Source organism: Stylophora pistillata, chromosome 3 (assembly GCF_964205215.1).
Source record: "Stylophora pistillata chromosome 3, jaStyPist1.2, whole genome shotgun sequence".
Classification (NCBI taxonomy): domain Eukaryota; kingdom Metazoa; phylum Cnidaria; class Anthozoa; order Scleractinia; family Pocilloporidae; genus Stylophora; species Stylophora pistillata.
In genome coordinates, this window is record NC_142521.1 from 39,530,965 (window position 1) to 39,545,932 (window position 14,968).

The following is a 14,968-nucleotide window of genomic DNA, read 5'->3' on the forward strand; positions in this document are numbered from 1 at the left end:
CACGCTTGCACACAGGCAGCCCAAGCTCACTACTAAAAAAACCGACGTGACTCTTACCGTGTTGCGCAACGTTTTATATTTATAAAGGTTTGTATTGGATGTTATCAGTTTGCCCCGAAGAGAGAAAAAATGTCTTGTTTTGAAATAAAATGGACTTACCTTATTGCCTTGTTGTTTTCTTTGTTGATTCCTAGCGTTTCAGGCCATTTTGAAGCGTTTTCGGCGGGTTGGCGCTATGTTTAGCAGTTGAACACCAACATAGCGCTAACTCGCCGAAAATGCTTCAAAATGGCCTGAGACGCTAGGAATCAACAAAGAAAACAACAAGGCAATAAGGTAAGCCCATTTTATTTCAAAAAAAGACATTTTTTCTCTCTTTTAAGGCATATCGATAACATCCCCTACAAACCTTTATAAATATAAAACGTTGCGCAACACGGTAAGAGTCACGTCTGCTTTTCTATTAGTGAGCTTGGGCTGCCTGTGGCTTACATGGCGCTTGGGTGGCATCACGTTTTATTCAACTACCAAGACAAGACTTAATTTCCAACCGTCAAACTTTCCAGGTGTATAGTTTGATAAATGAGCTCTCGTCTGATATGGTTTTAAAGTCGAAATGTTTGGTACCAGGTGTCGTTTAAACCGGTCAAAGTTAGCCTTTATTTTGTCTCCCAAAAAGACGTGCAAAATACACCTTTATGAAAATGACGATAAAACCCATACCAAAGAGATCTACAAGAAAAATTTTATATGCTTTTATTGTGTGGTGACATTATAATTAATATCCAAAGTTTTATGGTGAATGGACTTGTTTAGCGCTGCCAACATCTTTCTAAGGTTGCGTGACGATTTGACCGCTTTGGCAAAGCGAAAACGGCTATTTTAACAAATTTTCAAACTTTTTTAAATTTCAGCCGGAAAGAAAATCGCTGGAACTTTGAAATTTTTTTCGAAACTAGCTCGCAGAAAGGGATGTTTTGACAAAATAAAAAAAAAATCGACTTTTCGTCACTGATTTTTGATTCTCGAAATATTCTCGAAATATTCTTAATGTGTGAAATTGAGCCGGAACAATAGACCATTTCTGGATACGTCTAACTTTTTTTTTTAATTTTCTCGCCAAGGTGGCTTCCATATATTGATTGACAGAGAATCCTATTACGGCTTCAACAACTTAACAAACAAAACTGAGGAGGTTGGTAGAAATCTTTCTGTCTCCAAAACAGACAAAGACTGTTTACAAGTTTCCTTTCCGTCAACATCGTCAGTGCAGTTCTGTGAGAAGAAGGAAATGATGTCCTTTGTTGTAACTCTCGGAGATAACTTTAAAAACGCCACTAAAGGATTGCTGGGAACATGGAACGATGACACTGAAGATGACTTTACACTGCCTGATGGAACAGTTTTGTCATCGTCGTTATCACTGAGGGAGATTCACTTTGGTTTTGGTGTGAAATGTAAGTACAACTACCATCAAATATCGCATTAACTTACCCTTTGGATTTGTAACATGATATATTAGCAAAGGACAATAGCAAAGACATATTTGTAATCGCCATGCTGCCCAAATGGCAGATATTAGATCTGAGCCCGCGTAAAAGCGGTTTTTTTAAAAGATACTTGGAATCGAGGCACTTGGGCCAAAGGCTTTGTAAATTCTCAAAGGTATCACTGTATATTTCAAAACAACTCGCATTCTACTTTTTTTTTTTTTTTTTACTTTCATCGACAATCTGAAGCATTCAAAAGGCAAAGATAGCAATGGTTAGACATTGTATTGCATTCGGATGCAACAACCGGAGCGATAAACTACATTGCAAGCAACATTCGGGGCATTCACTGCCACTGAACAACAAGAAACTTCTGGCGACTTGGCTAGTCAAGATGAAATGGGAAAGCACGCCCGTGAGTAAAAATTCTTTTTTATGCAGTAAACATTTTGAAAAGGAATGCTTTTCCAAGTCATATGCTGGCCGGAAAGTCATCATCAATCGAGCGTCTTTCCTTCGGAGCCTTCCTTTTGGTTTTTGTTCGGAGAAACTGAATATTGTCGGAACTGATTCTGACTTAAGACTTCAGCATTCCTTTTCAAAATGTTCACTGCATTAAAAAGGAATTTTTACTCACGGGCGTGTTTTCCTGTTTGATCTTGACTACCCAAGTCGCCAGAAGTTTCTTGTTGTTCAGTGGCAGTGAATGCCACGAAAGTTGTTTGCAATGTGGTTTAACGCTCCGGTTGTTGCATCGGAATGCAATACAATGTCTAACCATTGCTATCTTTACCTTTTGAATGCTTCAGGTTGTCGATGAAAGTAAAAAAAATAGCGTAGAATGCGACTTGTTTTGAAATATACAGTGATACCTTTGAGAATTTACAAAGCGTTTGGCCCAAGTGCCTCGATTCCGAGCACTTTAAACAAAACCGCCTTTACGCGGGCTCAGATCTAATATCTGCCATTAAACAAAACAGAAAGGAGTTCCTTTAACGGGATTTTGCAACAACAATCTGCACAAAATAAGGACCAAAACATCCAATTGAACTCTGGCTTAAAAGTGTGTGCCTCAGTATATGGAAGTTTTGCTGCAATTTATCTCATTGAATGTCAAACTCAGTCATTGTTTATCCTTAGCCCATTTTGTTTTCAAATGACATTAAATCTTTGACTCATGTCATTTAGGGCAAATCAACCAGTCCCAGTCTCTTTTCACTTATGCTGATAATGAAAGCGTGGCCAGCTTTTCGGACCTTGATTTCGAGCCTATGTTTGCTGATAACATCACTTGGCAAAATGACAGCATAAAAATGAAAGCTGAAGCACAATGTGGAGATGATCACGAGTGTCTGTTTGATGTAGCTTCCACCAACGACTTGTCTGTGGGTCTGGTAACCAAAGATATAAGTGTCCAGCTGGTGAATGAATCGAAACAACTTAGTGAGTAGATTTACCTCTTTTAATAACTCTTTTTTTAAATTTTTTTCTTCTTAGCCCTTTAATGAAGACAACTTCCAAGACAGGTCCACCTATCATTCAAGTGGTATATTACACAAAACATAAAGTTCCTCACAATGTCCTTTGGACAGAGAAAAATGATTTCCTCTCATTAACGTTAACAATATGGAGAAGACAACAGAGTGAACTATAACAGAGTGAACTTCAAACTGATATCGATTTAAGTTAATGATTTTGTGGTTTTTGAGCCAGCATTGGACTTATAAATCATAAGCTAAAACCTATATTCTCATAAGAATTAGGGGTAAAAACATTTTTTTTCTGCTATCACAGACAACTTTCCACCCAAGATAGTAAACACTTCCGATGAAATAAACGCCACACTTCACAAAATAGTTGAACTGAACATGACAGCTGAGGACGACAGTGCCATCACGTTTCGCGTGATTAACAAACCTGTGGGAGCCACTTGGAACCAAACTGGAAACGTTCTGTTGTTTTATTGGAAAGTTACGTCATCACAGAAGGTATAAACTATGATCACAAACCCTCTCCCTGGCTGAACCAGTCATCCTTTATTTTACCATTATAGTTATTATTATTTTATAATTAGAATGATTATTACCTATGTGATCTGATTATCTAAGTTATTTGGAATTGATAGTCTGCGCAACTGATTCACCACTGATGTTACCAACTGGAAATAGATCGGAAAATATCAGAGAAGACAAAATCACTTTAAGTACTCATAACTGACCAACTCAAAGCAAAATACACCTTTTTTTACGATAGAGAGGTAGCTGGGAAAAAAAAAAAACAGATTGAAAGCTAGATAACTAAATGAATGATTAAAGTATACCAAACGAAAAAGTAGATTTATTTGTTATTTTATTCATTTATTCTACCACTTACACACCCAAAAATAATTACAGCTTTTTACATCAATCTAAAGGAATAATCCTGACAACATTATTTTATAACAATTTATCATCAAGCTGGATAAAATTACAATATAGGGTCATCTATAAACAATGTGCGAGGAAACCTAATAAAAGCTAGAAGATCATAACACCTGGATTCCTCACAAGATGTACATACGGGCGAGTTGTGTCAATGAGGAATTTTTTAGGCGAAGTCTTAAAGATGTAGAATCTGTAGGATAGGGTAGAATCATGGTATATGGGATTCCAAGATCGTAAACTGGTTGATATTAGTTCTACAATGTGGACGATAGTTGCTGCTATTCCGTGTATCATACTTAGTTTCGTAATCACATCGAAAATTTACCATTACGGGGGAATAACGTTGCGAAATAATTAACGTGATTATAAGAAGAAAGGTCATATTTTTTATTATAATAGAGGCCTGACCAAACAATTATTATGTGATCAAGAGAGGTCAGAACAGAACTACATGTAGAACAGCTAAATGGTTCCTCGTCCGTAACTGTAGTAATTTTTGCAGAACGTGCGGCACTTAAAGGGTGGATTTGATAATGGTTGGGGTTGAATAAGAAAGCTAACAAACATTCACAAAAAATATTTTTCTTTTTTAGTTTAATCTGACTTTCGTTGCTACGGACGACCAAGGTGCCAGCGCCATTTGGAGTCCAACCATCAGAATGTGCGCGTGCCAACATGATGGTCAATGTGTAGAACCAGAAGAAGGTGACGCAGAAAACACTGACAGCAAGTTTGTATACCTGGGCTGTGTGTGCCAGGGAGGGTACACAGGAAGGTTCTGTGACAGCGACATTGATGCCTGCGAATTGAATGGTGAGCCTTGTTACGCGGGAGTTGAGTGCACTGATCTTCCTGCACCAGCAAATTCCAGTGGATATAAATGTGGACCATGTCCATCAGGGTACACAGGAGATGGAGCGCAGTGTGCAGGTGGGTTGACATGTAAATGAATCGACAGGAAGTACTTGAGGTTTATCGAATGGAAGTAAGGAATAGGCAGGTTAAATAGCACACAACAGAGGATCTTACATGGTACAATCCTTGCTTCGACCAAAAACAAAAAGAATATCAGGCAAAATAAGCCTATCTCCATTTTCATTTGTAGGTCGACTTTAACTTCTACAAATTTTATTTGCACTTTCTATACTCTTAGGAGGCAAAAAGAAATATTTTGCGCCATTTTTTGTATCCCAAATACATTAGTCTTATGCATACTTTGTACTAATTTAAGCAGATAATTTTGTACTACTTTTATAGTTTTGCTAAGTCATCGGTTCTATTGCTTCCTCATTTTGCTTTTTTAAGAGTTACTCTCCGTACATAGTTTTATTTCCACGAATCACCTACGTTGCCAATAGTCGATTTGAGTGAGCGAGAACATCAGAAGTTAATTTTAACACTATTTTGATTGATAATTGTATTGAAAAAGCCAATTCTTAAAATAACCTATATTTCGCACGATTTTCATTAGATATTGACGAATGCAAAAGTGACTCGCCAAATCAATGTGAGCATAAATGCATCAATACCCCAGCTTCTTTCTTTTGTGATTGCAACGATGGATTCAAGCTAAAAAGTGACAGGCGCAACTGTGAAGGTAAGAAAATCAAATTAATGTAGCACTCATCATCAAGCCGATTTCAACACCGGAGAGGATTTTGAGTGGAAGAGGTACTAAAGCAAAGTATTTGTTGCAATGACTTTTCTATAAAATGAGCAGGGGAGAAACGTCAACAACGCCACAATCTTAGACTACCAAATGCATGTCTTATTTCGGAGAGGTTACCTAAATTTATCTAAGCTGGCACGGTGCATGTTATCGCGTCAGAGATCGCGACGATGAAGCCAACTCCGCCTCGTATCGTCCGGTATCGATATAAATCTTTTTAAAGCCCTTTTCCAGGTGCTGAATGCAAAGCCCGTTGAGATCCCCGGTTCGATCATAACACCTACTCCATAGGAAAAAATAATCGATTCGACCCCTAAAATCCAGACGTGTTATAAATAGACGGTGACCTTCGAATACTTGAATGTTTATTCGTGTCATTCGCCAGGCATATAGATGTAATTCGTAAGAGGAGAAGCGGTACGCTTCTTGTGAATAAATTTGTCACGCTCCACGTTTAAAAACTAGGGACAGTGTTTCAAAATTCGCTTAAAGAATAGAGTACAAATCGATTAAATTGAGAAGAAATTCACCTCTCAATTTGATTTCTTTGGGAGAGGAAGTCTTGTTAAATGAGATTAGGCTTCTGATCAGTCGTACACGTTTCCCCGTCTGACCGTCACCCAAGTGCCGAGAGGAGATCTGTTTGACTTTCCTCCAAAATACTATGTGGCAGGGCCTTTACGAGCTCACTGCTAGTTTTGTTGCTAAATCCTAAAGCTGTCTTTCACTCATTCCACGCTTCTAACATTGATCTAGTAGGCCATACAATAGGTTACATTTCCACCCTACAGAAAACGATAGAAAAATAGCAAACCGGCGATAGACACATCAGTCGGATAATATTACAGCACTCGCGGTAAGCTTTCCTTTTCTGCGATGAGTGAGAAAAATGCAGAGAACGGGCATCAACTCCGCAATTCATCTTGTTTGAGTGTGAACCTTTGGTATTGACAGTTTTCCTGCAAAACAAACAGTATTTTGCAACGATACCAACTGATAATGAGTACTAATTATTTCTTGTAGATATTGACGAATGTGATCCGACTAGTAACTGTATGCAGAAATGTGAAAATACTGTTGGTAGTTATAACTGTTCATGCAATACACATTTTAAAACTGACCCTACTGATTGGAGGAAGTGTGTGGGTAAGTGGTTCATTTCTAAGAATCTCAAACTATAGCTATTCATTGTTTATGCAAATAGAAATAGGCGAGGACATAATTTCAAAGATAGTTATTGGTCTTAGGCAGTGTGTTTACTAACCACAAATGCCCATCAGAAACCTTTAAATGGTTATTGTTGTGTCTGAGTCATCCAAGGAATAGTTGGCAACTTGGTTCCCAAGCTATAGCTCAATACGGCAATGTCGTAGGTAACTACGCGCCGTCTTTTCCTATTGAAGACAAATAGTGGAATCCATCCTATCCAAACTAGAGGGAGACCTTTTTACGATTAGAAATTCAACATGGGTGACTATCCTTCTTCACAATTTCCTTCCGCCAAACAGAAATAACAGCATTGGCATTTCTGACTCTCTACTGGTATTAATTCCGATGACTTTTCCTCATAGCCAAAAACCCATGTACTTCTGATTCTGACCCTGGTTGCGATCATGTTTGCTACGAAGATAGCAACAAGCAAGCAGCTTGTACTTGTAGAGCTAATTTCGAGCTGCAAAGTGATAGAAAGACATGTAAAGGTATGTATAAGATTCTGATCTTTTTGTTTTCATTAATCATCTATGGAACTATATTGATGAAATAACTTCATAATTACTGAAATAAAGGGACGCGTAGGAGGCACTTGAGGATCGATAATGTTCGCTGAATTTTGTTTCAGTCGAGCCATTTATCACTTAATATTCTTTAAGCAATAATTTAGTGTCTTTTCCCACGAATTTTGAAAGATTTTAAATAATGATAATTAATTTTTTGGCTTCTGGGCTCCCGCAGGGCGATCCCGCATGACGATCAGAGCTGTTTTCCTCCAAATTTCATTTATATTTTCTGTGCAGTAGCATAGACGTTGACCACACATGCCCAGTGTATGTGTAGAAATCAAGTTGGTGCCGATTACATCAAAAGGGTAAAAGTAAAGGATCCGATCCCACTAGCGCGTCGGCTGACTCGTCGGTCCACCGACAGACAGCCGACACGCTGTCGACACACCACCGACACATAATCGACACAGCATCGACACACTCCCGACACACTACCACACACTCCCGACACACTACCACACACTACCGAAACACTATCGACATACCACCAACACACTACCGATACACTACCAACACGTTGGTAAGATCAACCAGGAAAAGCGACGTGAGATTTGTACCTGTTTCATTTTCACTTTGGGTGACTACTTGAAGGATAGTTTCCATTTGATGATAATCCACAAATGTACTTGCTTTGTTTCGTCTGTTGCTATCCAAGTTCGAACACAAAAATAGGCGCTGTGACCCATTTTTTTCAATAGAAAATGTTATAATCACTCCTAACCGAAATACATTTTGTTCTATTGCCAAGTTAGTATTTTTTTTCTCCTTTATCTCTGTAGACATTGATGAATGTGATCCAACTAAAGACCTCCATCGTTGCGATCAGACTTGTACAAATACCGCTGGAAGTTATATCTGTTCGTGTAAGAAAGGTTTTGAGTTGAAAAAAGATGGCTACGGGTGTGAAGGTAATTGTTCGCATTCTGCGATATACTCATACCATATTGAAAACTTATTGGCAAAGTCTCCACTCCTTGTTAACGGGGTGCCTCACCTCCGCTTCGCAGCATTGAAACCTTATACCTCTCCTAATCAGAAACTAATTCTCTACACTGTCCTATACATTTCTTGTAATTTTTGTTCTTTGAATTTATTGGTAAATCAAAGATATCCCACATTTGATATCTTTCTATCTTCCCATTTCCCCTCTGCTCGAAAACATTTTAATACTGTAGTGAGAAATACATCTTTGGTCACTCTTAAGAGCAATAGATTAAGCGGATAGCAGTATTCCTACCCAATCCTTAGGGTTCAACAGTACATTGCACGTAACCTCTTTCATTAAGTTCTCCGCTGCACTAAATTACCATTATATAAATTGTGTTCTCTTGAGCCTTTTGCCTTTAATTACTAATAATTGCATCTCGCTGCTATTATCAAGATATCAACGAGTGTTTAGATGATGACACATACGAATGTCCGGATAAAAACCAGAGGTGCGTCAACACCCGTGGCTCTTACAGGTGTGAATGTGTTCAAGACACGTATTACTTTGATGGAAAATGCCAAGGTAACTAATTACTGTTAATTAGAAAGAGATATACTTTATTATTTTTTGAGAGAACAAAATAAACGCAATTCATATCTGAAAGCTGGATTCGGGAAGGACTGGATTGTGTATAAACAATTGTCTAGCCTCTCTCTTCTTGATTCAACCCTCTATCTTCCTGGACACAAGTATTGAGAACTGGGGAACGTCACTTGCCCAGTTTTGGCTGTGGAATGTATAGTTACATGATGCGTTTAAACAAATGGTACGAAAACTAGAATTGAAGACGCGAAAAAGGCGCGCAGCTGTTTCATTAAAAAGAAAAATCGAGATGTGCAGTTCAAAGCTAGATCAGATTAAATTGGAACACAAAGTACCCGAATACCATTGTCCCCATGTATCCAATTGATCGTCAGATTTTTTGTAACCACCTAGGTTTGAAGAAAAACCAGCCACGTCCTAAGCTACTACTTCCTGAACCCCGTAACGCATCAGAATCCGAAAAGGAAGAAGCTGTTCAGTTCTCAATTCCAAGTGGGGTAAGTAACTTTTTTTGTTTGACAACGATATCATAGCCAACAAGTCACAGGGAAAACACAAGACACAAGGCGTGCATAGATCACACTTTCAAAAGCACCCTGATACTTCTTAACAAGAAAAGTTTGAATGGAAATGATTATCTGTGTTCGGTTGTAGTTTCTTGTAGGAGTTGACAAAGACCATGCAGATTACGACAGCAAGACAGACAGTTTCAAGTTTGAAACAGCAAACAGGCCGTTACTCGAACAAAACTCTCATAAATGACACCAGCAAAAAGTTCTCAGTACTTTTAATTGTAATTAAGGAAAGATTAGGTTATTATTCACCTGGAGGGCTGTTTGCTGAACGAAGTATTGTCGTCATTATTCATGTTTTCTTTGGCAGATTGAATGGGACTATGATAGAGACAAGTCGTTTAAAACAAAAGTAGCGACAGTCGCATCAGATTTCTGCAATAAGAACAGGACAGTATGTGGACTTAAAGATTCACGGCGGAAGAGGTAATTGTGTCTAAGGTTTGATATGTTATTGTTGCTGGTTCAATTACAAGTTTGTTCGATAAGTTTGTCAATGGTTTGTTTTCCTGTTTTCTTTCCCTTTTCGGTTTTGTTTTTGTTCTGTCTCTATTGTTATTTTTATTGTTATTATCATTATCATCATCAATAATTATAACAATACAAGGCATGTCGGCATTGTAGATATAAAAAAAATATCTTGTTTGATTTTCTTCGTAAATCTTGAGATTAAAGAAGGAAACGAAAAAATGCTGCGTTAAAACGAGTGTCCTATTTATTGTTATTATTTTTGTGTTATGTAATTATCTACTCTGATTAATTTTTTGTTTGTTTATTTTTTTTTTCCGTCTAGTTTTATTTGCTAACGTTAACGCGCTAAAGTGTTTTGATTTTATGCGTTTGCCGTTCTATCTCTCCAGACGTTCTTCTTATAACGACCTTTACGACTATGAGAAAGTTCATCTCCTGCCTGGTTATCCCAAGAACTCATCAGACTCTCTCCATGTAGCGTTTTACGTACTGCAGCCTGATTTTCTCTTCATCGGAAATAGCTCAGTTCTTCCTCGTGACACTTTGGCGGCCATTATGATAGCTTACAAGCCCGACATCGAGAAAGCCATAGGAGCAAACATCTCTGGTATAGAAGCGTTATTCAAACCCACCCCAACTACAGAGTCACCAACAGCGGGACCAGCTGAACCAGCAGACGATAGTTGGAAATGGATTGTGATTGGTGTAGTTATTGGTGTGGTTGTCATCATCCTCATTGGTTTGCTAATATTCTGGTACGGAATCATTTTTTTTAAATTTGAAGTCATTTTCACTTAGTTGCAAAGACAAGTTCGTAAACCCATCACGCGGCTCGTATATCAATGGATACTGCCCGAGGCAGAATTATTTTGCAAAAACTAAACATTTGGCGAGGCTTCTTGAGTGACAATAAAATATTGTGAATAATTTCATGTCTCAAAGCATTACTTTATTCTATGTTTTTGAGCTAGAAGGGGTTAATTTTTTGTATCGCGAATAAAACGTGCTGTTGCGTCGTCTTATGAAGAACTCAGTGACGTGCTGAAATAAAAAAATTAACAGACCTACTGACAAAAAAGCAAGTCTAAAATTGTTTGTATAATCCTTCCCAGAAATGCATCTGTGAAAGGATAAATGAGTTACATCCTAACTTCAGCACGTTAACATTACCAATATTTGATTTTAGCTTAAGGAAAAGAAAACGTGATGTGAAGCCCATAACAGACCCTTCTGAGGCACAAGGTTACCGGCAACCAGGAGAAGCGAAGAAAGAAGACACCCTGGGGAGTGGTTCCCACTCGGCATAATTGAAAGTTCATAACGCAATCTCGTTTTTCCGTATGTCGTTTGCTTTGCGTGTTATCACTGTACCCCAATGAAAGTGAAAAGCAAGGGAAGGGAGGGTGGTGATTTGTAGTAGGTGGATTCCCAATTTGGTGTCCACGATGGGTTAGCATAAGGAAGTCCTTTGAGTTGACTACTTTTTCAGTTTTTTTTTTCTCCTGGATCTGACAAACTGTAGCACTTTAAAACTTTCGTAAATAGTTGGTGATAATGCTGTTGAGGCCATATTGCATTTATTTAATTAGTTACTCATTCTTGCCCAACCTCAAAATTTTGGTTCTGAGAGATGTTCAACAATCCATGGTTTAAAATCCGGAGGAATGGGAAGGAGATTAGTGTGACTGTGTGGTGTAGATTGATTGCTTAGTTGGTAGATTGACAATGAACTGACTGCATGTTGTACGATAACATGGGGAATCAAGATCGTTCATAAGCTCTTTTTTTCGCAGAGATCATAACAGTAACGAGTGCACCCAAAAATAGCCCTTCATATGATACGGAGAGGGGAGCAGTTGGGAATTTTCCCATTTTCCACCCATTTCCCATCTTTGCGAGTAAAGAGAGGGCTGTGTCATAGTTTGTTGATGACATAGTTCGTTAGGTCTGTTTTTTACTTTTTATAAACGAATAAAAACCCTTTTGTATCAGTTTCTTCTTTAAGATATGTAAGATATCTATTCCGAGTGTTTTCCGACTTATTTGGTATGTTAATTACCATAATATTCATTTAATCTCCAGTTACGTCTTATGGTAAATATTCAATGTAATTTACGCAATGTGTGGGATATAATAAAAAGCAAAGATAAAAACATTCATGTACTTAATTAGATTTGTATACGTAAACACCGATAGGTTTGCTACTCCCGTTCAATGATCAAAGTTTTACAAAACAACTGGATTTCATTTGAAGCAAAAAAATTGATTCAGTCCACAAAGACAGGCCGCACCATTCCAAGTCTGTAGGTGAATTACCAGGCAACAAGTCGCACCGCCCCCCTCCCTTTCCGGCTTTTTTCAATCGTCTCGACTGAAGCTGGTATAATCACGTTGCCCTCGGACTCATTGCACATAGGTAAGAGTACGAAAAAAACTTACATTGTCTCAAGCTCACAAGTTCTCCATTTTACCCATTTAGGTAAACGCAATTCGCTTGGATCAAAACAATAAAAAAAATTCCCATGGGATAGGAACGAACAAAAAGTATACCACATTCACTGAGTACAAAAAAGTTATTGAAGTCAACCAGTAGATAGAATTTTAACCATTTTCGAAAGCCAAAGTCGAGTGCACTACGCAATGCAGTCTATACAACTACCATAACTTGTAAATCCTTATTGTTATACACCACTGCGACACTACTTGGACGTAAACACACGGCTTGGAAGTGTCTGACCAACAGCGCTTCTTTTGAAGGAATTATGGTGACTTGCATTACCAACTCCATTTATATTTTGTTTTTTGTCCCGACAAGGATTCGCTTGCCCTTTCGAAGGAAAAGATTCTAAAACAAGCATGAATAATTTAAACAAACCGTGGAGGAAGATACGATTGATATAACTGAGCCATCGGTACCCTATGATAGGTAATGGTCAATATCGGATTCACACATGATATGCGTCCTAAATACAGCTAGGTTCAGCAATGTCCAAAAAAACATGGGAACCATCAATAGAAAGAGAAGTATGGTGAATTGTTCAGCCAGGTTATGAGGTAGACAAAGATGTATGCAGGACGCGTGTATGCTGGTAATATATTCCCCAAGAAGACTCAGACATTTTCTATTTGTCCCACGCTCACGGCGAAAAAAAATCCTTCTCTATTTCATAACTAATCTGAAAAAAAAATTACGATCTTTTTTCTTTTATTTCAAAACCTTCTGGAGAGACCAGAAGGTCTTAGTTCCTCTAAAAGAGGAACTAAGAGACCGGTCATTATCAATAGCCCGGAATGGGAGGGGGGAGGGGGAGGAAGAGGATTTTGGTTGTGTTGTGATACTGTGTAATATCCTAAGCCCCTCCCCCTCCTTCGCTGTGAATTGACAGTAAATTTTTGAAAAATGGTTCCCCCTCCGTTTCCCCTGAAAACCATGTGATCGCCAAAAATTCTTTCCCTCCCTCCCCCCTCCCCCAATTTCCAGTCATTAAGAATTGTAGTCTGCTCGCGAAAAATTTCCAAATTTTCTTTTAAAAACAGTTCATTTACTTACCTTAGGTAAGAGCAAACCTTGGCAACCGTTTCTGAGTATCTATTGAAAAAATAAAACCTTTGACAAAAATTTTACAGCTTATAACTTTTCTCAGTTTCCGGCCATCATTTCATTCAATTGATAGTGTTAAAAATTGAGAATAGTGATTCGTAAGGACTGTTAATCTGGGCGGGCCACCTTCCAACTGATAGATGCCAGACATGAAACGGAAGAATTAGTCTATGTAATTTTAGAAAGAGTTATAGAGTTCGTGCTTCTCAACTGTTTTCACGGATGTAAGGATTTACCAGTCCAGTTTTTGGCCATCAATGTTCAGCAGATTTTGTTGAAAGATATGCTGACCTTGAAATGCTTTTTCATTTAGTTTGGTAAATGCCGAGTAGCTGAGCGACCGTAATTTGGGTTTTTAAGTATTGTAGAAGAATGAGGGAGCAAAGAGAAGTCTTTAAAATTATTCAACAATTGGTTCATGCTTGGCGTGCATAAATCGAGGTATGTATGCACGCCGAAGCTTCGAGAGCACGGGAGAAGCGTAAGATTTTTGCTCGAGGCGAAACTGAAAGCAAATTTAGCTTCTTGAGTGCTCTCCGAACTTCCTGAGTGCGTTCATCCATACCTCGGTAGTCGAACACGCACAGCTAAAAGCAAGAACTCATTTTGTATAACACAATGGAGACAACTTGTGTGCTAAACGTGAAGAGCGTTATATGTACTCTTGTGTCAGTAGCTTCGCAAAAGCGTATAACAAGCTGAATTACTAAGCCTTCGGTCAGAAAAGGTCGACTTACTAACCGGAAAATAACAGATCATGACTAAAGGAACACTAAAGATGCGATTTACAGTCGGTGTGCGGTAGTTCACACTTAGACGAAAGCCGGAATTCAGGCCATTAGTTTCGTTTAATTTGCGATCCACGGTATCATTCCGATCTTTAATCTGCTTATTTCCATTGAAAATCCACAATTAGTGAGCCTTTTAGGCCGAGTCTGTAGAGTTTAATATGCGTATCTAAACAACGGATTAAACCGGATTACACCGCGGTCCTTAACTCTCCGACTCCATACTCTCTTCTTCTCGTTCCTATCCTACAATAGTCTTTCTTATATCCCGGCATACACTACAACCTCTCTTCTCCTAAGGAGAAGACTTAACATAACGAAACAACATGAACGGGTCAAAACGTCTCCAACACGAGCCGGATTAAAGTGTTCAGTACACTAATTAAAATGTTCAATAAATGTTCAACAAAGTCTCACTCACCCCTCTTCTCCTAAGGAGAAGACTCAACATAATGAAACAACATGAACGGGTCAAAACGTCTCCAACACGAGCCGGATTAAACGCTCACACGGACGCTAACACTTGTTATAACATAACCAAAGTACAGGGCGCGCTCTGATTGGTCAATTTAGCGTCCCCCATTTGCCCATGGGTGTACGCTGCTGACGTAAGCAAATGCAAAGACTATTTTTCCGCGCGCG

The 14,968-nt window shown here is 38.5% G+C and overlaps 1 protein-coding gene across 8 annotated transcripts in view; it reads left to right on the forward strand.

Moving 5' to 3' along the window:
- Positions 1-14,968, forward strand: part of LOC111342956 (mucin-like protein) — a 159,462-nt gene that overhangs the window by 48,447 nt on the left and 96,047 nt on the right. For 2 of the 8 annotated variants that reach the window (XM_088752122.1, XM_088752124.1), the window contains exons 19-31: positions 1,125-1,457; positions 2,679-2,933; positions 3,285-3,478; positions 4,507-4,843; positions 5,385-5,510; positions 6,606-6,728; positions 7,154-7,282; positions 8,143-8,271; positions 8,745-8,873; positions 9,288-9,391; positions 9,777-9,892; positions 10,327-10,692; positions 11,124-12,092. The exons of 5 other annotated variants lie outside the window; for them this stretch is intronic. In XM_088752122.1, the coding sequence (XP_088608248.1) occupies positions 1,125-1,457; positions 2,679-2,933; positions 3,285-3,478; positions 4,507-4,843; positions 5,385-5,510; positions 6,606-6,728; positions 7,154-7,282; positions 8,143-8,271; positions 8,745-8,873; positions 9,288-9,391; positions 9,777-9,892; positions 10,327-10,692; positions 11,124-11,244 (2,462 nt within the window). In that variant the 3' untranslated portion in view covers positions 11,245-12,092. Of the gene's footprint in view, positions 1-1,124; positions 1,458-2,678; positions 2,934-3,284; positions 3,479-4,506; positions 4,844-5,384; positions 5,511-6,605; positions 6,729-7,153; positions 7,283-8,142; positions 8,272-8,744; positions 8,874-9,287; positions 9,392-9,776; positions 9,893-10,326; positions 10,693-11,123; positions 12,093-14,968 lie in introns of those variants that run through there. One more of the 8 variants, XM_088752123.1, reaches the window with a different exon arrangement.